We start from the raw sequence: 24,910 nt of genomic DNA on the forward strand, positions 1-24,910 counted from the left end.
GTTGTCATCCATTTTCTTCAACTTGTGCAAATGAGATATTAGTTTTTCTTCACAATGCTTGAAAACATTACTGACCAATCTATATGATGCTATAGAGGGGATACATTCTAGATTACGAACAACCCATAACATAGATGTGATGGATTGGGATATTTCATCCATCTCTTCAATGCACGAAATCATAAGACTCTCCATAGCAACTGAAATCTTAGTATCATGATCTTCCTTGATGGTGACCAAGAAGTGATGGAACATATCATGGACCAAATTTTGTGATTTAAGATCTAAGAGGAGGTTACTCAATTTGATATTTTCTTAATTCTCCAATATTGTAGATTTCCTACCAAAAAGATCACTACTGAAATCATCAAGACTCTGAAAGCTATCAACTATCAAATGCAATATCTCTATCATGGTGTTATCATCATACAATGCTTTAGGAGCCAAAATTCTCAAAACCTCACTGAGACGTGCTACAGCTACCAACCTTTTTTCCTTGTCATGGTGTCTCAAAAGCCTAGGTTGACTTAAGGCATCCTTAATCAGCGAGAGGATTCTTTGTATAAATCTAATTGGTTTACCTTACACAAACATACTTCCAATATATTTAATGGAAGATCAACACCCTCACTGAGCTCTTTGCCAATCTTCTCTAGTTTCTTCAACCACCACTCTCCATCACTATTCGGTGCCATAGTGTGATCCAAATACCAAAATCTCTCAATCATCCTAGCAGGTTGGCAAGATCACTAGCTCTGACACTACTGTAATGTTCTGAAATGGAACTCAACCTGAAAGTGATCTCGGTCCAAAGGCAATCTCAGTCCGAAGGGAATCTCGACCCAAAGGGGATCTCTGTTCGCAGGCAATCTAGACCCAAAGGGGATCTTTGTCCGGAGGCAATCTTAATCCGAAAGGGGCCTCAATCTGAAGGTTATCTTGATCTGAAGGGAATCTCAATCCAAAGGGGAACTTGATCTGAAGGGAAACTCGGTCCGAAGAGAATCTTGACCCAAAAGGAAACTCGATTTGAAGGGGAACTCAGTCTGAAGGGTATCTTGACACAAAGGGGAAATCGATCCAATGGGGGTCTAGTTCCAAGGGGAGACTTGATCCAAAGGGGAACCCGATCCGAAGGGGAACTCGATTCGAAGGGGAACTCGATCCGAAGGGAATCTCGACTCGAAGAGGAAATCGATCCGAAGGGAAACTCGATACGAAGGGGATCTCGATCCAAAGGGGGCGAACTCAGTCCAAAGGGTATCTCAAACCAAAGGGAAACTCGGTCCGAAGGATATCTCAATCCGAAGGGGATCTCGATTTGAAGGGAATCTCAGTCCGAAGGGGGACTTAGTCCAAAGGGGAATTTAGTTCGAAGGGAAACTTGATCCAAAGGGAATTTGCTCTAATACCACTATAATGTTCCACTCCCGGCTGCATGTTGTTTGATACCCAAACCTAGAAGTAAGCTTCAAAGACCTTGAAACACAACCCAATGATGTTTGTACGGTATGGGATGTGTTGGCCAAATGATTGTCAAGGTTGACCATATGGCAGTACGGAATGTGCAATGCTCTATCGGTGACAGGTCATATAGTAAGTGTGAGGGAGTCTAAACGGTATTTGTTGGATGACCGTACCGTAGTACGTTAGCCAGGCAAGATGGAGGTCCATATGGTGGAGCAAAAATGGGTCCCTACAAACTGAAAGTTACAAGTGACCGTACGATGGAGGGAGGAGGATGATGGAGGGTCGTTCGCCACGGATTGAGCTCCAATTCGAGATGCCAGAACCATGTGAAAAATATATTCGCCAAACATGCCAAATAATCCCAGTACAAGTATTCACAATCCAATCCAAGTTATATAGATATATGTATTTGCAAACAAAGATGGTGCGCAGAATTGCCATATCTGAGCAAGTAATACAAAGATGGAGTAGGGTGAGGGTTGAATCCCACCAAAACCGAATTTGCCAAGTAGGCAAAATCTTTCACTTCCGAAATGCCGAACAATACTGAACTCCAACAGGAATTTGTCATACAAAGAAATAATCCAAATCGCATGACAATTACTACCTGCATGTCATGCTTAAATACCCTTCGAAGGAACTCTCAAGGGTTTACAAAGATAGCCGACGGCAACACCTATGAAAACAATTAAAACAAAAATGGGTCCGAGATATACTAAATCAATCAGAACCACAAATACAAATACTATTAACTTGGACCCGACCCCATATGAATTAATCAAAGTAACTAATTAAAGGTTCTTTTATTATATTATTTAAATTTGGGGACTAAATAATTAATTAATTAAATTAAATTATTATAGTGAAATTTGGGGACATGACATCTTTCCTTTAATTACTGTGCCTGGCCGTGCTCTTTATCCTTCAATATTGACAATTTTTTGATGTATACTTTGCTTAGCGCATCACCGAGAGTATAAAGTTGTTATTAATTTTCCTCCTTTCTCCAAAAAGGTGAAGAAAAAATTGAAATGCTTCCTTATTTGGCTTTGTGTAGAAAGCTGCAGATAATCAAAAGCTCACATTTTCATCAAAATAGAAACATCATATTGTCCCTTTGCTTCCTGATTCAAAATGTGAGCTCCAAATTTTTACACCAGTTGTAGAAGTATTTTACAATCCTATAGCCCTACATTCGTTGCAAATGCATGGATGTTGTATGATGTTCTAGGAGAAATATTTATTGTCCTCTGAGATATCTCACTGTATTTCCTAACTGAAAACTACAACTTTATCTTTAAAGAGTTCTGATATGCTTTATTGCTTTACCACTACCTTGCATCTTTTCTGTCTATCTCTTCCATTACAGCCTCTAATTGATCTAGAAATCATTTTTAGTTTTGTGATGCACTTTCTTTTGTCCTTACATGTTGCTCTGTATTATAAAGATGAGACTTCTTCGATCCTATCTCTTATAGGCACGCCAAGCTCAATAACCCTCGTGGAAGCCTACAATTATATCTACGTACTTATGAGAGATAGGATTTTTCACAAGAAAACATGTTAGCAATAAAAACTTGATGTGATCATGACTGCCTCTTTATGCTAGTATTTGTTTTTGTTTTATGCAAGTGTGACATGACGGTAGCATAGAATATTTGTGCATGAGGTGAGTTGCTACCATCATTTCCTAGATTCATTGGATCTAACACATTCTCTTATGTATGCAGGTTTCAAACACTTGGAGGAGATATGGTTTGAGGCAGCAAACAAGCAGGACTGAAGCAAGGCAGAGTGACCAGTCATTACAGGCAATGACTAGTTCTCTATGACCCTCTATTCTATATTCTTTTCTTTCATGTTATCTACTTGCATAGGATAGAGATAGATATCAGCATTAGGGGCTACTCTCATGGGCAATTGTGTGAGAGGCAATTACTTTCAGTATTTCATTTTCGTTTCAGTTTTGTAAATATCAGATGTATAATACAAAAGACATTTTATGCTATTCTTTTATTCTGAATGAAATATGATTTGGCAATTGATATGAGCTGGATGTAATAAATGTGTATCTAATCTTCACTTGTACATTGTTTAGCACTGAATTTTGACATATATGAAAATCTAGTAAAAATAGCATTCCTTATAGTCCATCTATTGATTGTTCCTTAAGTGCTTTCCTTGCCTTTTTTTCCACATGTAAATGATAGTTATCCACATATATCCTCTCTGACATCTTGCCTGGTATCTCTTATGTATACAGTACTTATCCATATGTATCCTCTATGGCATCTAGCCTGCCACATTGCATTTGTATATCATTATATCAATATCTTCACATTTAGTATAACATAAATAAGGAAAACTTACACAATATGCAGATTTGGTATTTTCCATAAGTCAAAAGGAAGTTTGCCTGTCAAGTCATTATTATCCAATAAGCTGCAAAAGAAAAATATTTTAAGTTTCAACAAAAAGTGTGACAGCACTTTAGCTGCAACTAATCACTCTAGAACAAATACAGATGATAAGAAAGACACTACATCATCCTAGCTAGTCTGTGTAAACAACTTGCATAAAACATCAGACTAATCACTTCATGTTTGAGTTTTGTGTCAACCAAATTATAATGATCATAACTTACATGTGAACCAAGTTTGAAAGTCTGGAAAGCTCTTTTGGTAGCTCACCGCTGATTGAATTGTTATTCATGTGGCTGCAATCATCCAAAACACCAAAATTGACCATTAATGGAAGTAAATTGCCTTTAATGCCCATCATTTATACCTTTCTTTCAAAATTACTTATTCATAAGGGCAAGAAATGCTTATCTGCAACAGTTTACCAAAGTAAATTTACAAAATTATAACCATAAAAAGCTTACAGATGCTTCAATGCAGTCAAATTAGCGAGTGACTTTGGCAGAGGCCCTGAAATATTATTCTCATCAATTTGGATCCTGTCCAAATTGGAAAGATAACCAATCTCTTCTGGCAATGAACCTGATATCTTGTTGCCATTGAGGAGCCTATACAATAGCATAGGAAAAATCACAACTCAAACTATTTATCACGGGAAAAATGATTTGGCTCAAAAAAGGATACATGTCCAACACATAAGCTCTCTTTTTTTTGAAAAAATAAAAACAGTTTTCTCTTTTCACTCCCCTATGAACCATAGAAATAACAACTCATGCAGAAAGATCAAGCTGGGCTACATAGGTTATCACTTCAACCATCATATCTATGTAAACAACTTTTTATACTTAGTATCAAGATTTAACATGAAATATTTATCAAATTGTTTAGTCTTTAATGGTATAGAAATTGTTTTCATTCAAATAGGTTGCTGCAGTAATTGGTTCTGCATATGCGAGATATACAGAATGCGCATTCACATGGTAAATAGTTCTCCAGGGTTTTATATATAGCCAAGATATAATCATTCAACTAAATACTTTTGGGCTACTTATCTCTGACAATAATGGACAGATATCTTGTGGATTCTCACTGATATACAGGACAATACCTCATATATCAAAATAAAGTTAAACAGATTAGTTCCAGGAATCAAAATTGTAATGAAAACCTAAAAAAATTCTAAACAGATTAAAAGCTATTTCAAGTTACAAATATTTTAAGAAATGAAAAAAGAAATATATATAAGTCAAAAGTTGGGACTGTGATTTTCAACTTGACCTCATTTTTTGCTGAAAATATGTTTTACTAGACATTTTGTGTACAGGCATATATGTAACAATTATAATGAGAAGCACAAATTTCTGTTTTTGGGCTACCAAGATCTTGGAGTAGACAGTTTCTCACCATAACCCATATTCAAATCATTGAAACTTGGAATGACTCAGCAAGCCCAGGAATATGAGTTTGCTCCACATATGGAAGGTAGCCATTAAATTTATTTTTTAAATGTATAAATATCAAAGATTGCATTCAACGACCAAAAATGAACTCACATATAATTGAAGTTTTGGAAAATGTAACGAGTGTCATAGCACTTTAATGCATAGTAAATGATGTTTGAATTTATTACTTATTATGCAGGAAACTACAATGATAATCACAATTGTTTAGCAGATATAAACTGCTTAATCTAATCCATGTTGGTATACAAATCTATATCAACCCTATACATCAGATATAAGGAGAGGTAATGAGTATTCCATTTTCCAATCTTCTTATGAATCTTTCCTTTTATCCATTCCCACATCTCTGTCAGGTTTGGATTCATGGAGAATGAAAAATGTATTACACCTAGGTAGTTGACAGTTGAGTCTTACCCAAGACAAGGAAATTCTATTACGCCATGTTGGAGGGCTTATAGTTCCATCCCATCATGATAGATTTTCAGTGAAACTTTTCTCCCTGAGGCAGCACATAACGAGTCCAGTTTGTGCATTAATTCACTGACATTAATTTCTTCCGATTCAATGAGAATAGTTGCGTCATCTCCAAATTGTATGTCAGTTAAGCCATCCACATTAGGAAGCCTAACTCCAACTCTGGGAGAAAGTGGGTTGTCTCTCAATAGGCAATATAAGGCATTAGCAACAATCAAACACAATGTTGGGGCATAAGTGTATCCTTGCTTGATTGATCTAGATAGGTCAAAACATAGCTTGCAAACTCAAACTTAGAGAGTACTTGACAAGCCCAAAAAATTTGACTCAGCTAAAACTCAAGAAAAACTTGACAAAACTTTGGAAAAACTTGTCAAGTTCGAGTACTAAATATTAAAATTTCTTAAAAACAATTTTTTTTCCAAAAATTCAGTTAAAAATTGTCATATCAAAAGAAAAAATGCATAGTTTTATTACAAAAACATGTAAAACCAATGTTTTAATCACATTGGCAATTTTATCCATGTTTTTCTTGTGCCTATAAACATGGAGAGTTAAACTTGTAAATACTGGACCAAAAAAATAGAGTGCTCAGCAACTCAGAGAGCACTCATAGAACTTGCAACTATGGATCAAAAGATCCTAATCTAATACCATTTGCTTCCACAAATGTAATGTCCCCATTTTCTAAAATTGATCTTAGATCGGTTTGCCACCAACTCTAGATAAAGGCGAAAGACATTCATAAAACCGCATTTAGAGCCTGTTATGGACATTATGAGTTCACAGTTTTGCCTTTCGGGTTGACTAACGCCCCTGCAGCCTTTATGAATCTTATGAATATTGTATTCCAAGATTGTCTAGACAAGTTTGTGTAAGTATTCATTGATGATATCCTAATTTACTCTTGTAATGAGGAGCACCAAAAACACTTAGAGATAGTTCTACAAAGGTTGCATGTGCACAAGTTGTACAGAAAAATATCAAAGGGTTTTTTTTACCAAAAGGAAATTCAGTATCTAGGGCATATTATATCAGCAAAAGGAATTGCAGTAGATCCCGCCCAGATCAAGGAAAATAAAGAATAGTCAGTACCTAGGAAAGTGTCAGAGGTCAGAAGCTTCATGAGTTTGGTCGGGTTCTACAAGAAATTTGTTAGGGATTTCTCACGGATAGCATACCCCATAACTATCTTGCAGCGAAAAGGTAATAAGTTTGTCTAGTCAGAGAAATGTCAAGCATCATTTGAATATTTGAAAGAGAAATTAACTATTGCACCAAAAGGAATTGCAGTAGATCTCGCCCAGATCAAGGCAATTAAAGAATGGTCAATACATAAGAAAGTGTCAAAGGTCAGAAGCTTGATGGGTCTGGTTGGGTTCTACAGGAAATTTGTTACGGATTTCTCATGGATAGCATACCCCATAACTATCTTGCAGCGAAAAGGTAATAAGTTTGCCTAGTCAAAGAAATGTCAAGCATTATTTGAATATTTGAAAGAGAAACTAACTATTGCACCAATACTCAGAGTGTCAGACCTTGAGAGCCACTTTGTTGTTATCACTGACGCATTGGGGGAAGGATTGGGGGGCATCCTAATGGAAGAAGATCAAGTCATTGCATATGAGTCTAGGAAGTTAAAGAACCATGAGCCGAATTATGCTCCACGTGACTTAGAATTAACAGCCATTGATCACGCTCTACAAATGTGGAGACATTATCTAATTGGAAAACCTTTTGAACTCAGATCAGATCATCACAAATTCAAGTACATATTTACTCAACTTGATCTCAATGCTCACCAAAGAAGGTGATTAGAGTTCTCAGCAGACTATGACTTTGAGATCATTTATATCAAGAGGAAGGAAAACAGAGTAGTTGACGCCTTGAGTAGGCAAAGGCATATATCCCCTATAATAACAATAAACACTAGGCTTAGGGAGCAAGTGCTCCAAAGTCTACCATTAGATGATTTCTATAATCAAGTGCACCAAGCATTTCGAAAGGACCCTCATGACATCAAATATGAGGGTTATCAATCGAAAACAGATGGACTCTTGAGATATAAGGGGAGGATCTACATAACTAAGAATTCAAAAATTCAGAAAATGATTTTGAGGGAAGTTCATGCCACCCCATATTAAGGGCACCCAGGTATAACAAAAATGTTAGCCAATATGAAACCACCATACTTTTGGAAAGGCATGAAGTGAGAAACAACTGAGTTTGTAGCATGCAGTGGATGGAACTTTTCTCTAGGGTGTGGATAAAAGTCAACAAGTGTGGATTCTGGATTTGTCATGTCCCCTTTTTAGTGACATGTCATTTTCAGTGAATTTGCCTATCATGGACTCTCGTAGGCAGATGATTTTGGTGAGAGGGTTATTCTGATGATTATTTGGGGATTGGATGGTCTACTTTGCTCTTGGAGAGATGGAGTTTATTATATTTTTATTTTATGTGTTATGCGGGGCCAAAATATTATAATTTTGAGTTGAGTTGCACTTTTTATTTTATAAAGTTACTTTTTATATAAAAGTGCACTATAAAGGAATTTCATAAGAATATTTTATGGATACTTCTAGAAGTTCTTAGTGGCTTTTTAGAAAAGTGCATAAATAGAGTGCTTAGCCTCTCATTTGGACATCCCAAGACTTGAGTTTACACTACTTTTCTCTTTGAGCATTTGTGGCGACATCTTGGTTTGCAGATTGTCATTTGATCATTGGGAACAGAGTCTCTTAAGGATTTGCATATCTGAGGAGGTGAAATATCCTTTGAAGAGTTGCATTTTGGAAGTGGTATTCAGCTACTTCAAGTTGGGCTTATTTGGACATTTCTAGCAGGGTTCGATTTTCAGCCTAGACATACATGTTTGCTTGTATCTCACTGTTGGCTCGAAGTTTGATTTTTTTTTTTCTAGGAGAATTTTCCTTGGAGCCTGGGGATTATTTCCATAGCATTTTCGGCACCTTTCAGCCCAGCATTAATTTTTGCCAGGTGTTGTACCAGTCCATACATGTATGGTTGTACTTGTAGGCCGTACAGTCAGCAAGTTTGAGGGCAGGTTGGAGTTGCATTTTCATCATTTCATCTTTAGCATTCAATCTCCAGCATTTTCTCAATCCAGGTTCTTTCATTTCAATTTGCAATTGCAAGAAATTCTCAATTGCATTCAGCCAATGAGGGTTTGTTTATAATGTGCCATGTTGTAATGCTTTGAGTTGAAAATCACATATCATATGTAAAAGCATTTGATTATCATTGAATAAATATATTGGCACTATTTTACATCAGTTATTTGAGTAGATTTGTTGCACAACAATTTCTTTTATTCAGCATTTTACTTACAATAGTGTATTTAGTTTGCATGTCAAGTGTTTGACGAAATTTCACAGTTCAGTATTAGTGGTTATTGGTGGCCTATTGGCAAGGGCCATTACAGTGGTATCAGAGCGGTGTTCTTTCCATCTTGTTGGGTAAAGAATCTTTATGCATTCTTCAGCTTTTGGCTATCACAAGTATTATACACACGGGAGAGCAGCACCTAAGCGTAAGCAGGAATTCAAAGATATACTTACTATGGGTGAAAGATAGTCACAGAGTCCACCTAGAGTCCCCAGGACTGATGAGGATGAGGCTAGAAACTTCTTTTGGGCTATGGCTACTGGATAGCAGGAGATAGTTTAGTCTATAAGTGCATTGACTACTATGATGGAAAGAGTTGCTCAGTCAAGGAATCAGGAACAAGGTAGGGGGACACTAGAGCTGGATAACAGAAGTGTAGCAGGTTCACAAGGTGCTCCTAGGCATAGGGCATGGACTGCAAATAGGCCTACATGTCCTACATTCCTTAGAGAGGTGGCCCAGGAGGCAGTAGAGGATGATATGCCAGAGGACTTTCAAGATGATCTTCGAGCTGCAGATGCAAAATGGTAGGCACTACCTCCTCATGTTTGTGAGTTGCTGAATTTTAATCGCTACCTGAGTTAGAGAAGAGAGAAAATGAGGAGTAGCGGCCAGAACTGGAGGCCTAGATGAGGTCGGGACAGTGAGTTGTAGCGAGCTACTAGCAAGCTCACCTTACCATCTTTTGACTACAGTGGACAAATGACAGCACAAGCCTGGATCCATAAGTTAGATACATTCCTAGCATTGAGGCCTATGTCAAAGACGGATACTATCAAGTATGCCACTTTGCATTTAGAGGGCGCAGCACATGATTGGTGGTCACATGGTATGGTAAAATTGCAGCATAATCAGGTGACATCCTATCAGGATTATGTGGATAGATTGGTAGAGCACTTTGATAAGAAAGACCCGGAGATCTTCTTCCGTGATCTTGCACAGTTGAGACAGACAGACAGTTTGGAGGTCTACATCAGTGAGTTTCAAAGATTATCAGTGATGGTGCAGGATGTGTCCAAGAGGAGGTTCATTATACTATTCACAGAGGGGTTGTTTGAACCTCTAAAGGGGTGGATCAAGGCATTTGATCCCCCTTCATTGCAGGAGGCTATGAGGAAGGCACGGAGCATGGAGCTCACAGCACCCTCCAGTAGGTTCACCTCCAGGAGCACTTCATCATTCAAGGACAATAAGAAGTTTGATAAAAACAAGGGCAAAAAAGGTGACACCAAGGGTAAGTCTATTGCACCTTTGGATATGGAGACACTGAATGACTTGCACAAGAAGAAGCTATGTTTTTACTGCAAGGGTCCCTACGACAGAGATCATGATTGTCCTATGAGGCCTAAGCGGAAGGCCACTAGGGTTATGTGGGCTTACTACGAGGGTTAAGATTATGATAATTCTGGACATGAGGTTGATCATAGTGATGCAGAGCTTGAGGCAGAAGCAAAAGCTCCAGAAACTAAGGAGGAGCCCGAGTTGCACTTTCAAGAGGCACACTTGTCTAGCATTCAGCAGGAAGGATCTTTTAGACTACGTGGTGTTCTAGCGAGGCAAAGAGTTATTACTTTGGTTGATACAAGTGCTACGCACAATTTCATTGATGCACGTTTTGTTGAATGTCCTGGAATTATGATTGAGGAGTTTGAGGGAGTATGAGTACAGGTTGCCGATGGTTACACTCTTAAGTGTAATAAGATGGTTAGAAATTTTCCCTTATGCCTGAACAACTATGAGTTCAAGGTGGACTACCATGTTGTCAACATGGGTGATCTGGATATTGTTCTTGGGATGGAGTGGTTGCACTCATTGGAAGAGGTCACCTTCAGATTGAAGGACATGGAGATTAAGTTTGAAGTGGATGGGAAGCAACACATTTTGAGAGCCATCAAGAATGGAGACATCAGGACTACTTCCTTCAAACGGCTGGAGAGGTTAACAAGACATGATGACATTGAGTGGGCAGCCGTATGTACTCTCATGCCTACACAAGAGGGACAGCATAAGACAAAGTATCACCCAGAAATACAGAGGTTGAGAGTAAAGTATAACAGAGTCTTCAGTGACATTCCACCTAGCAAACCACTAGTTAGAGGTATTGAGCACATCATTGAGTTTGAGGAGGGTACTAAACCCGTGATGATTACACCATACAGGCATCTGTAATGTCCCCTTTTTAGCATTCATAGCATGATGTTGTCGTTAGCCTATTTCCCCACAGTCCCGTAGGCTAACCAGAACATCAAAGGGACTTAGAGGCCATTTGGCCTAGATAGTTTCAGTTGCAGGTCTTTCTGAGGGGTTTCGAGGCAACTTTGGGCATACTTACTATTTATAGCAAGTCATCTTGGACATGGTTGGACATCCAGTGACAGCGGTATGTTGATGGTAATTGTTTAAAATCGACAAGAAAACTTGTTTATCATTGATAAGATTTGTTATGCATTAATAAAGCTATTTTATTAAGTTAAATTTAAATATTTAACTTTATTAATGCATAGACTATAGTTTGTGGGAAATATTTAAATTAAAAGAGTCCCTTTTATTTTATAACACATTGGAGACATAAGTTACATAAAGGGAGTTATGTTTTATCCCACATTGAGAAAACGAAGGATTGAGCTCTTGTGAGAACACTATAAAAGAAATGGAAGAGCTTCTTTTTAGTATGCTTGGATGAAGATTAATGTTATGTTGCTAGATATTTGTTTATCGGGCTTGGAGAACGGAATCTCTCTTTGCTAGCATTCTCTTCGCTGTTGAAAGACACAGTCAGGAGGATTAACAGTGTTTCCAAACATACTGGGTTTCATATAGTGTTTTGCTACAGTACGGATGAATAGTGTTTTGCTACAGTGCGGATGAATAGTGAATTTGCTATAGTGCGTGAATAGTATTTGCAACAAGTTTATTGTTTATTCTTGCTGATTTGAGGGTTTGGAAGGCTGCCAACTACATGTGCAAAAATACTACAGAAACTAATTCCAGGTTTCTTCTGTCAAATTTTAATACTTTTTCATTGTAGTTGTTGAATACGAGACTGATATTTGTTGCAGCATGTTAAACAATTGTATGAGCACATTTACATGGCAAAAATCAATATTTAATTAGCAAATAAGAAGTTTTAGATTTTCCTATATATTGTAGTATGTGTACCAAGTGTTTGACAAAAATGCTATGTTGAGTTATTAAGTAAATTAATTGATATCATAAAGTAGTTTGCAAGTTTCTTTATTTGAGAAAAATAGGGGAGGATATTACAGTAGTACCAGAGCTATAAGTCCTGCCATATTGTGGGGGTCTTATAGGGAAATTGGAACAGCCGGATAGAAGGAAAAGTGTTTGACGAAATGTCAAAATACTAAAATCAGAGCATTTATATTTGAGCATGCGAGAAGGGCCTTATAATTTCCGCAGTACTAGAGCAAGACAAAATAGGATTTCAAACCTGCAAAGCGAACAGTCTAGTTCATCCATGCAGGTGGACATAGAATCCAATCATACAGACACAAAGGAGGTATTCTTTGATCAAGACAGCAATATGGGTGACCGAGATGACAGGAATACAAGATTAGGCAGAGACGAGAATGCCGGTCCAGATCAGGGAGAGGAAAGATTTTTACAGTTATTAGACACCTTGGCACAGGGACAGCGATTAGTAGAGCAGAGAGCACAAGAACAAAGTCAGAGATTGGAGCTTATGATGCAGATGATGGCTCGTCAAATGGGGTTGAATGCTAATGTGGGTGGAGGAAATAATCAGAATGGTAATAATAAGGATGGGACACATAATGGAGGCGAACAAGTTGGGAACAATTTCGGTCATGCACTCCAGCAAACTAGGATAGTGAGTTTGAGGCCCATGATTCCCACATTTCCTCCTAGAGCTCCAGAGCAGCCCGTACCAGAGCCCCAAATCACTGATATACAGGACCAGTTGAGGAGAGATTGGGAAGCCGGAGGTCCAAATTTTACTGCTGCAATTACCTTTAGGGAGTATATGGATGTGCGGATGAAACATATGCCACGTGGACATGACAGGAACCAGAGCTATGAGCTACAGAAGAAAGTAGGGAAACTTCAGTTACCATATTATGATGGCTCGAGGAAGTCTACAGCAAGAGCTTGGGTTCAAAAGCTTGACACATACTTTCAATTGAACCCTATGCCTGAGGAAGAAGCTATTAAGTATGCAGCAATTCATCTAGATGGGTTAGCACACGAGTGGTGGCATCATGGTATGGTCACTATGGGACATGCACACATTACCTCATATGTGGAGTTTACGGAGAGATTGATTGAACGATTTGATAGGAAGGATCCAGAACTCCATTTCAAGGAGTTAGCTCAGCTTAAACAGTGGGGATCATTGGAAACATACATTTCAGAGTTTCAAAAACTTGCAGTGTTAGTAACAGATGTATCTGAACGGAGGATACTGGTTCTATTTATGGATGGGTTCACTGATCCGTTGAGAGGGTGGATTAAAGCTCTCAACCCTCCCACTTTGCAGGAAGCCATTAAGAAAGCTCGTGACATGGATTTCTCTTCAGCTTCTAAAAATAAATTCCAGGCAAAGAGTTTCCCTTCGAGGAAAGATAAGGACAGTAAACCTTTTCATAGAGAGGCTTAGCCACCTAAGGAGGAAAGTAAGAGGTTGGACAATGAGACACTTAATGATCTCAAGAAGAAGAAGCTTTGTTTTCATTGCAGAGAGCCTTGGGATTTGTCACATAAGTGTCCATTGAAAGCAAAAGCTAAGCAGATGGAGTACTTTTCAGCCAAAGAGTCAGTGGAGGGAGATTCAGAGCAATCATCAGAATCAGATGGAGATGATAATTCTTCACATGAGGGAGCACGCAGTGAGAGCACGATAGCTTAGTTTTCCAGTATACAGGAGGCTGTCACTTTCAAAGTTAGGGGTGCTTTGGATGGACAAAGATTTGTGGCACTCATTGATACAGAGGCAACATATAACTTCATTGATGAGAAGTTTGTGTCACGCAGAGGGCTACATACAGAGGAGCATAGGGGATTTAAGGTGATGGTTGCCGATGGTTTCAAAATCAACTGTACCAAGAAAATCACCAACTTGCAACTTCGTTTGGGAGATTATGACATGGTGGGAGATTTGTTTGTGGTCAACATTGGTGATCAGGATATGGTGCTTGGGATGAATTGGATGAAGTTTCTGGAAGAGTTTACATTTAACCTCCAGAAAATGGAAATGAGGTTTGAGGCAAATGGTAAGAAGATAGTGCTCAGAGGTTTGTCAGATGGGAGACTTCGAGTGGTGTCACTTAAGCGGATGCAAAGTTTCTTCAAACACGACCAGGTGCAGTGGACAGCAGAGTTCAGAGTAATGCCTGAGGTGACAGAGCAACATAAACAGGAGTATCCACCTGATGTACAGAAAATAATAACCAAACACACTAAGGTGTTTGGTGAGATACCTCTAGGGAGACCCCCGGATAGGGGAATCGAGCATGTTATTGAGTTAAAGGAAGGGGCTAAGCCAGTTATCATCACACCTTACCACCATTCAAAGAGATATAAGGATGAAATAGAAAAGGCAATTAAGGAGTTGATTGACATGGGGCACATATGGCCAAGCAAGAGTCCTTTCGCTTCTTCACTAGTATTGGTGAAGAAGAAGGATGGTACAATGAGGATGTGCATTGATTATAGGGAGCTAAACAAGAAGACAATCAAGAACCGATACCCTATTTCGTGCATTGATGAGCTTATTGATGAATTGCTCAGTGCCTGCTACTTCTCTAAGATTGATTTGAGATCCGGCTACCACCAAATACAGGTTAGAGAGGTGGATGTGGAGAAGACAGCTTTTAGATGCCACTACGGACATTTTGAGTTCTTAGTCATGCCCTTTGGATTGACTAATGCCCCCGCCACTTTCCAGTCCTGTATGAATAGAGTGTTCAGAGATCAGTTGAGGAAGTTTGTGTTGATTTTTTTTGCTGATATACTGATATACAGCCGTACTTGGGAAGAACATTTGAAGCATATTGATGCAATGCTCAGCATTCTAGAGAGGGAGTCATTATATGCCAAGATGAGTAAATGCGAGTTCAGGATGACAAAGTTGCTCTATCTAAGGCATATTATTAGTGCAGGAAGTGTTCGGGTTGACCCAGACAAGATTAGGGCCATTCTGGATTGGCTACCACCGAGGAACACTTCACAACTCAAGGGATTTCTTGGGCTTTGCGAGTTCTACTCCAGATTTGTGAAGGGATTTTCACAGATAGCAGCACCACTTACAGATTTGACACGGAGAGACAGTTTCAAGTGGTCAGAGAGGGCTCAAGATTGTTTTGACAAGTTCAAGGAGCTGATGAGTACATGTCCTATTTTAGCCATTCCAGATTTCACCAGGTCTTTTGAGCTGCAATGTGTGTCAGCCGACTGGATGGTCCCGACGGTGTTTTTGTAGCCGACGGAATGATTGTCGTCGGTGTTTTGTATTTTGTAGCCGACAGGTAAATGGTTTGTAGCGGACATAATGTTTGTGGCCGACGGACTCCTTCGGGAAGGTTCGGCGGATAGTATTTATATCCCATCTAGGATCATTGTAAATCATCTTCTATCTTCTATTACTCATCTTATGAAGCATAATGTATCTCTGACATATGCGAATATAATTCTACTGTTCGTGTTCGTGTTCATTATTTGTATGCATTGTTTTAATTTACCCATACGGTAAACATTTGAAATTTTTTTTTTAAAAAAAAAAGAAAACAAAAAAAAAAATATTTAAAAAAAAAAAAGGAAAAGCCTCCACGGGAGGTGCCCCGCGGGCACCTGGCCGCGAGAGGTGTTCGCGGACCTCCTCCGCGGGAGGTGCCGCGGACCTCTTCCGCGGGAGGTGCTCCGCAGGCACCTGTCCGGAGGTCCTCTTTCTGCGGGTTATTCACGCCATTTTCAGGCTCGAAAGCTCGTGTTCAATTCCCTCCTTTAACTCACTGCCGCACTCTGAGTTCCATGCGGGTTGTCTCTCCTTCTTGTTTGATCTGCCGTGGAATAATGTTTTGCCTTATTTGCGGAGGTCAGATTCAAGATTCCTCCTATGGTTATCTGCTTGTCGGAGGTCAGAGGTCGGTGGGAAAGGTGTGCTTGGTTACGGCATAATTTTGTTGGCCTCTTCTGCGGGGTAACGGGCGAAGGAAACTCAAATAGAAAAAAAAAAAAGACGACAGATTCAAATTGTTCAGAATGAGTTACAGATGATGCCAAAAGAAAGGGGACGCATCCGTGGTTGCCAAAAAGAGTGTAAAATCGGATTCATACAGTGTTTTGCTACAGTACGGATGAATAGTGTTTTGCTACAGTACAGATGAATAGTGAATTTGCTACAGTGCATGAACAGTATTTGCAACAAGTTTATTGTTTATTCTTGCTGATTTGAGGGTTTGGAAGGCTGCCAACTACATCTGCAAAAATACTACAGCAACTAATTCCAAGTTTCTTCTGTCAAATTTTAATACTTTTGCATTGTAGTTGTTGAATATGAGACTGATATTTGTTGGAGCATGTTAAACAATTGTATGAGCACATTTATATGGCAAAAACCAATATTTAATTAGCAAATAAGAAGTTTCAGGTTTTCCTATACATTGTAGTATGTGTGCCAAGTGTTTGACAAAAATGCTATGTTGAGTTATTAAGTAAATTAATTGATATCATAAAGTAGCTTGCAAGTTTCTTTATTTGGAAAAAATAGGGGAGGATATTACAACATCCTAAGAGGTTCAAGGATGAGATCGAGAAAACCATCAAGGAGCTTCTTGCGATGGGTCACATCAGGCCTAGCAAGTCTCCTTTTGCTTCTTTGGTTGTGTTGGTGAAGAAAAAGGATGGTACATTAAGGATGTGCATTGATTATAGGGTGCTGAACAAAAGGACAATCAAGAACAGGTACCCCATTCCACGGATTGATAAGTTGATTGATGAGCTTCACGGTGCATGTTACTTCACGAAGATTGATTTGAAATCCAGCTACCATCAGATCAGAGTTAGAGAGCAGGATATTGAGAAGACTGCCTTCAGATGTCATTGTGGGCATTTTGAGTTTGTGGTCATGCCATTTGGGTTGACCAATGCGCCAGCTACTTTATAGTCCACCATGAACAGGGTCTTCCGTCACCAGTTGAGGAAGTATGTGTTAGTCTTCTTTGATAATATTCTGATTTACAGTTGAACTTGGCAGGAGCACATGGAGCACTTGGAGATAGTTTTGGGGATCCTACAGTCGGAGTCCTTGTGTGCTAAGGAGTCCAAATGTGATTTGGGCATGACAGAGCTATTGTATTTGGGTCACATCATTAGTGCAGAGGGAGTAAGGATGGATCCTGATAAGATCTGTGCTATTGTGGATTGGCCTACTCCAGAGAACCTGACACAGTTGAGAGGGTTTCTTGGGTTGTGTGGTTTCTACCATAGATTTGTCAGTGGGTATTCACGCCATGCAACTCCTATGGCAGATTTGCTGAAGAAGGGAGCCTTCGTTTGGACACCTAAGGCACAAGCTTGCTTTGAGAAATTCAAGGAGATCATGACTACATGCCCTGTGTTAGCATTACCCAACTTTTCGAAGCCATTTGAGCTTCAATGTGATGCATCTAGAGAGGGTATTGGTGTTGTTTTGATGCAGGACAAGCACCCCATTGCATTTGAGAGAAGGAAGCTCAGTGGGCCAAAGAGATCATTTAGTATATATGACAAGGAGATGTTGGCTATTATGCATGCATTGGCTAAATTCAGGCAGTATCTAGTGGGTGATAAGTTTTGCATTAAAACTAACCACAATAGTTTAAGACATTTCCTTGGACAGAGAGATCTCAATGACAGGCAGCAAAAGTGGGTTAGTAAACTGCAGGCTTATGATTTTGACACCTCCTATGTGAAAGGGACTCAGAATGTGGTAGCAGATGCATTGTCTCATAGACCACATCTCAGCTCTATGATTTAGATATTAGAGGATTGGAGGCAATTGATCATTGCTGAGTATGCTAGAGATTCATGGGCATCTAGGATTATTGATGGGGACAGTTATCGATACCAGGTATACACTTCTGGATGATTTGATTATCTACAAGAACAGGATATTCTTAGTCCCAGGATCGAAGGTGAAGCGTATTGTTATGAGAGCACTTCATGATTCACCTACAGTTGGACATCCGGGATACTTCAAAATATACAAGCAAGTAGGGGAATGGTTCACATGGAAGGGGTTCAAGGCAGATGTGTTGCAGTATGTTAGAGAGTGCCCTATTTGTCAGTAGAACAAACAAGAGCACACCTTTCCAGCAGGGCTCCTACAATCACTTCCCATCTCTAACAGGAAGTGGGAGTGCATATTCATGGATTTCATTACAGGCTTGCCTAAGGCCCAAGGGTGAGATTGCATCTATGTGGTGGTAGATAGGTTGACAAAGTATGCACACTTCTTACCCATCACTACTACTTACATGGCAGTGCAGCTGGCTGAAGTCTTTTTCAGAGAGATTTTCAGACTACATGGGATACCCCGGAGCATAGTGAGTGACAAGGACAGCAAGTTCTTGAGTCATTTTTGGTAGGAGGTGTTCCATTTATGTGGTACTGAGCTCACACCTAGCACCAGTTACCACCCACAGACTGATGGGAAGACAGAGATAGTTAATAAGTGGGTGGAGGGATATTTGAGAAACTACGTGGCTGGTTAGTAGGAAACATGGGTTAGATGGATTTATTTATGTGCGTATTGCTATAATACTACCTATCACATGTCTATTCAGATGACTCCTTTCAGAGCACTATATGGCTATAATGCACCGAGCTTTATTGATTTGCTTATGAGTAATGTTAGAGTTCCTCGTGCTAGGGATTTGCTTCAGGAGAGCAAGGACATTGTTGATGCTCTCAAAGATAATATTGCTAGAGCACAGAATCAGCATAAGCAGTATGCAGATCAGAAGAGGACAAAGAGGAGTTTTGAGGTTGGTGACATGGTTTACCTCATGCTGCAACCTTACTGACAGTCTACTCTCAGGAAGAGGGGGTCAGAGAAGTTTAAGCCTAGATACTATGGCCCTTTCAAGATTATCAGGCGGATAGGTGAGATGGCTTATGAGCTTGAGCTTCCAACTGACAACAAGGTGCACAATGTTTTCCATGTGTCACAACTCAAGAAGGCATTGGGTTAGCATGTTATGCCTTCAGCAGTTCTTCCTCCATTGGATGATGAAGGGAAATTGGTTCTTGTTCCCAAGTGCATCATTGACAACAAAGAGAGACAGCTTTGTTGGAGGACTATCAGAGAGTACTTGGTGAAGTGGAGAGATTTACCCAAGGAGGATGCCACATGGGAGGGAGAAGATATTTTGCAACATCTAGCTTTTAGATTGCTTGAGGACAAGCAATTTCAGGAGGGGCGGACTGTCATGTCCCTTTTTAGTGACATGTCATTTTCAATGAATTTGCCTATCATGGACTCTTGTAAGCAAACGATTTTGGTGAGAGTCATTCTAATGATTATTTGGGGGTTGGATGGTCTATTTTTCTCTTGAAGAGATGGGGTTTATTATATTTTTATTTTATGTGTTATGCGGGGCCAAAATATTATAATTTTGAGGTGAGTTGCACTTTTTATTTTATAAAGTTACTTTTTATATAAAAGTGCATTATAAAAGAATTTCATAAGAATATTTTATGGATACATCTAGAAGTTCTTAGTAGCTTCTTAGAAAAGTGCATAAATAGAGTGCTTAGCCTCTCATTTGGACATCCCAAGACTTGAGTTTACACCTACTTTTCTCTTTGAGCATTTGTGGCACCATCTTGGTCTACAAATTGTCATTTGATCATTAGGAACGGAGTCTCCTAAAGATTTGCATAACTGAGGAGGTGAAACATCCTTTTAAGGGTTGCATTTTGGAAGTGGTATTCAGCTACTTCAAGTTGGGCTTATTTGGACATTTCCAGCAAGGTTCGATTTTCAGCCTAGACATACATTTTTGCTCATATCTCACTGTTGGCTGGGAGTTTGATTTTTATTTTATGGGAGAATTTTCCTTGGAGCCTAGCGATTATTTCCATAGCATTTTCGGTACCTTTCAGCCTAGCATTTATTTTTGCCAGGTGTCATACCAGTCCGTACATGTACGACTGTACCTCCAAGCCGTACGGTCAACAAGTTTGAGGGCAGGTTGAAGTTGCATTTTCATCATTTCGTCTTCAGCATTCATCTCCAGCATTTTCTCAATCCAGGTTCTTTCATTTCAGTTTGTAGTTGCAAGAAATTCTCAGTTGCATTCAGCCAGTGAGGGTTTGTTTGTAATGTGCCATGTTGTAATGCTTTGAGTTGAAAATTGCATATCATATGTAAAAGCATTTGGTTATCATTGAATAAATATATTAGCACCATTTTACATCAGCTATTTGAGTAGATTTGTTGTACAACAATTTCCTTTATTCAGCATTTTACTTACAGCAGTGTATTTAGTTTGCATGTCAAATGTTTGACGAAATTTCACAATTCAGTATTAGTGGTTATTAGTAGCCTATTGGCAAGGCCAATTACAGGATTCTTTCCATAATCAAGCCCGTGGTGGAAATTTCTTTTGCACCTTTCACCGCACATAAAATTCTAAGAGCACAATACTACTGGCCCACAATTTTTCAAGATGCATATCAATGGGTAAGGTAATGCGAATTGTGTCAACAATTCGTATGTAAACAAAAACTTGTTGCATTACCATTGAAGCTAGTAGTGATTAAAGAACCTTTTCAACAGTGGGGTATTGATGGTACTATTAGTCCACCTTCAAGCAAGGGTCGCACTCACATCCTAGCAGCAACAAACTACTTTACTAAGTGGGTAGAAGCCATTCCTGTGAAAGGCTCTACGTCAGAAATAATTTGTGATTTCTTGAAACAAAATATCATTTCACGGTTTGGTGTTCCAAACAAAATTGTTGCAGACAAAGCAACTGCATTCTCTTCTAAGGAAGTGACTAAGTTTTTTTTCAATCATGGGATAACTCTCACACATGCATCCGACTATTATCCACAAGGTAATGGTCAAGCAAAATCAAATAATAAGAATATAGTGACTATCATGAGGAAAATGATTGAATCAAATCAAAGAACCTGGCACAAGGCATTGTTTGATGCTTTGTGGGCTGATAGAATTACTCCAAGGAGGGCAATTGGAATGTCACCTTTTCAATTGCTATATGAGATCAATGTTGAGATTCTAATAACTTTAGAGCTTCCCGGACTGAGACTTATTCAGATGCTCTGGATAAAAGAATTATGTTTCTTTAGCAATTGGAGGAACGAAGGAAAGAGGTGGTTGATACACTTGTTGGTCCCCAACAACAAGTCAAAGTTCTTTTTGATGAAAAGGCCATGTATAGAGAATTCCAAATTGGTGATCTTGTTCTAGTCTGGGACAAGAAGCGAGAACCAAAAGGCATGCACGGAAAGTTTGATTCTCTTTGGCGAGGACCTTTTACAATTCATCAAATTACAAGCAAAAACAATTTTTGACTTGCATATTGTGATGGAACACAAATGTCATTGCCTCATAGTGGACAACATCTGAACATTACTTCCAATGATTATCAGATAAGTACCCCTTGTACATAGTTTCCTAGTTTCAAGTCAGAGCGTCCTTGTTTTTAGTTTTGTTTTTGAGTCGCCTAACTCTATTACCCAATGAAGTCGATGAAGGCACTTAGACAACAAGATTCTATGTCACACATTGTTTCCAAGAAAAAACAAGTAACATTCTCCAAACAGAGCCAGATGTTGTCCTGCATTTTGTCACCATAAAAGTAGGTAACAGTACAAAGCTTTTTTAGTTTCGTTTTTTCTCTGAGTTAGCTCATTATTTAATTGGATAACACTGATCAATTAATTGACTCCAATTGATATAATGAATCCTTTTACTGAAGGCTTTTGTCAAGTCCTTTTAGTTTTTCTGTTTGTTGAGCCTATGCTTAATTTTTTAAGCCTTCAACATCATTTTTCTCATTTTTTAGTGTGTTAGCTTTTGGTCTTTTGGTTTTTCTCAAATCACTGCTTTTGGTTTTCCCTTCAATTTGGTCTATCTTAGGGCTTACTTGGAGTTGGCAATCAAAAGATATAATCATTTTAATGCCCAAAAAGTGGACTCTCCAAGTGCAACTGTATGATTTTTAAAAATCATGTTATATTTTAATGTTAACATTCACTTTTTGAAGAAACTTAAAATCACTTTATGTTATGTTTTTAAGTTACTTTATCATTTAAATTTATCACTTTAAATAACTATAGTGCACTTTATGTTATGTTTTTAAGTTACTTTATCATTTAATTTTATCACTTTAAATAACTATAGTGCACTTTATGTTATATTTTTATTACTTTATCATTTAAATTTATCATTTTACGTAGCTATAGTGCACTTTATGTTATATTTTTAAGTTGAGTTGCTTTTTAGTTTTTCACTAAGTGACTATATTAACTACAAGTTTGATTTATTTTTGGGTAACTTAATGTTTTATTTAAAACATATAACTCAAATATTACTTTTTGAAATGATGTTTTCTCATTAAATGTTTATTGTATTATGCAAATGTTATTTTTGGCCTATTTAAGTGATATCTCCTCAAAAATCAATAAGACATGTGCTTAATTAATCACTTAAGTTGTGTGTTTACATGTCTTTCAACCCATTTACATGTAAATATGCAAAGGCCTCTAGAGACCACGATTTGCACTAAAAAAGCATTTTAAAAAACACTTATACATGTAAATGCATGTAACTTAAAATATGTAATGGGCATTCTAGAGCGAGACTTGCATATTTGAATCTTTTTAAAAATATGCAATGACCTCCAGAGAGTGCAATTTTGCACTAAAGGCTTAATTTGACAAGTTTTTAAAATATGCAATGACCTCCAAAGAGTGTGATTTGCACTTAGAGACCAAATGCATGTAATTTAAAATATGCAAAATGCACTACAACAGTGCGATTTGCATAAAGATCCCAATCTATCTTATTTCAAATATGTATTGCCCTTCCTAGAGTGCGTTTTGCATCTCTTCTCATGCATTGGCAAAGATAGAACCCGAATTTGAAGATTCAAGGGCAAAAAACTTCATGTTTTCTTCCTCCAAGAACACATTTTTCACCAAGAATGCCTAGATCTGTCCATGTCATGGCTTGAAATCTCCAAGACCAAGGTCATTTTTTCCTCCTTGGGCATTTCCATGCATTCAACGTTGGAATCCATACAAAAATTGCTGCTTTTTGTGATGTTTTGAGACCAAATTTTTCTAGAAAACGTCCATTTCTTGGCATTTTGGATCACATTTTTTATCAAGGATGAATTGTTTTGGGGTTTCAATCTATATCTTTCTCATTGCTGAGCACATTTTTGCATTCTAAGATCAAAAACAACTTGTGACATAGCATTTTAAGATTATGTTTTTTGTAAATAACGTCCAAACATTTAGTTTTTTGCAAAAATGTCTCATCTATTGAGGAAGAGGAAGCACGTTTTGGGCATAAACATGCTAAAACCGACCATTGAATGTTCATTTATCACCCCTTACTTGCAAGTGTGGAGGAAGTCAAATAGTTCTTTGAGAATTCGGATTTGGAGAAGAATTGATCTTCAACTCTATAAATCTTGCTATTTTGGCAATTTAATCTCTAAGTGGACATTTTCAATCTTGCTCATTAATTTATGCGTATGTTGCTATTTTGTTGCATATTTTAGCTTAATGTTGCACACTTGTTGAAAGATATGCCATATAAAGGGCATTTTGTCCTTAAATATGATGAGAACTTTCATTTTCACATATTTGGATATTCCCCAAACTCCAAATTTGAATTTGCACTTAAATGCAACTTGCTTGTTCACATGTTTGAGTCAGACCAAAGGTATGTATTTGTTTTGTGCTTGTTTTCGTTGTTTGTTTGCTTTCTTTTTCGTTTTTCTTCTTTAGGAAGAAGTTGCAAGTTCTTTCCTAAGAACTTAAGTGCATTTCACTTCACTCCACTTTTCACCCTTTCATGTAAGAGCATCATTTCATTCCACATCCGTCGTTACATGCCATAACACTTTGCATCTCATTCTCCATATGCGATTATATGTAATCTTATTCTTCATTCCGACTCACATGCATTTCCATACACCAAATCCAATTGCATATCATGATTACGTGTAAATCACTTTACAAGTAATGACCTCCAGAGAACACGATTTTTACTAAGGTCACTCTTTAAAAGTCAAAGTCATCATTTACATGTATTCCCATGCATCTGACTTTCATTCCTCAAAGCATTTATATAAGTGCTCATCCTTTCTTACATGTTTTCATATCCCAGAATCACATTTCAGCCTTTGCATATGCCTTTTAAGATTATTACACGATCTTTGAGTATTTGATCCATACTCTGAGCATTTTGCCCTTCATAGATCCTTTGTTGCTGATCCAGAATTGACATCTTTATGGAATCAATATCCTTTAATGATGTGTTCAAATTTTAGAATTTTCATGTTCCACCACTAGACATGCCCTCATCCTCGAAATCCAAAAGAAAGATGAAGTACTAATACGACAGAGTTAGCTAATGCGACTACATCTCAAGTTTCATCACCTCTTGATAATGTTTCT

The 24,910-nt window shown here is 38.2% G+C and overlaps 1 protein-coding gene across 9 annotated transcripts in view; it reads right to left on the reverse strand.

Moving 5' to 3' along the window:
• LOC149556577 (putative LRR receptor-like serine/threonine-protein kinase At1g06840) overlaps positions 1-24,910 on the reverse strand; it is a 345,044-nt gene that overhangs the window by 227,675 nt on the left and 92,459 nt on the right. For 8 of the 9 annotated variants that reach the window (XM_089830949.1, XM_089830951.1, XM_089830947.1 and 5 more), the window contains 3 exons: positions 4,355-4,498; positions 4,115-4,186; positions 3,841-3,912 (listed from right to left, as the gene is read on the reverse strand). The exons of the other annotated variant lie outside the window; for it this stretch is intronic. In XM_089830949.1, coding sequence (XP_089687075.1) covers positions 3,841-3,912; positions 4,115-4,186; positions 4,355-4,498 — 288 coding nt within the window. The remainder of the gene's footprint in view (positions 1-3,840; positions 3,913-4,114; positions 4,187-4,354; positions 4,499-24,910) is intronic. 9 annotated transcript variants of the gene reach the window in all.

This window comes from Cupressus sempervirens, chromosome 5 (genome assembly GCF_028749045.1).
Source record: "Cupressus sempervirens isolate cs-2001-9-10 chromosome 5, ASM2874904v1, whole genome shotgun sequence".
NCBI classification, from domain to species: Eukaryota; Viridiplantae; Streptophyta; class Pinopsida; order Cupressales; family Cupressaceae; genus Cupressus; species Cupressus sempervirens.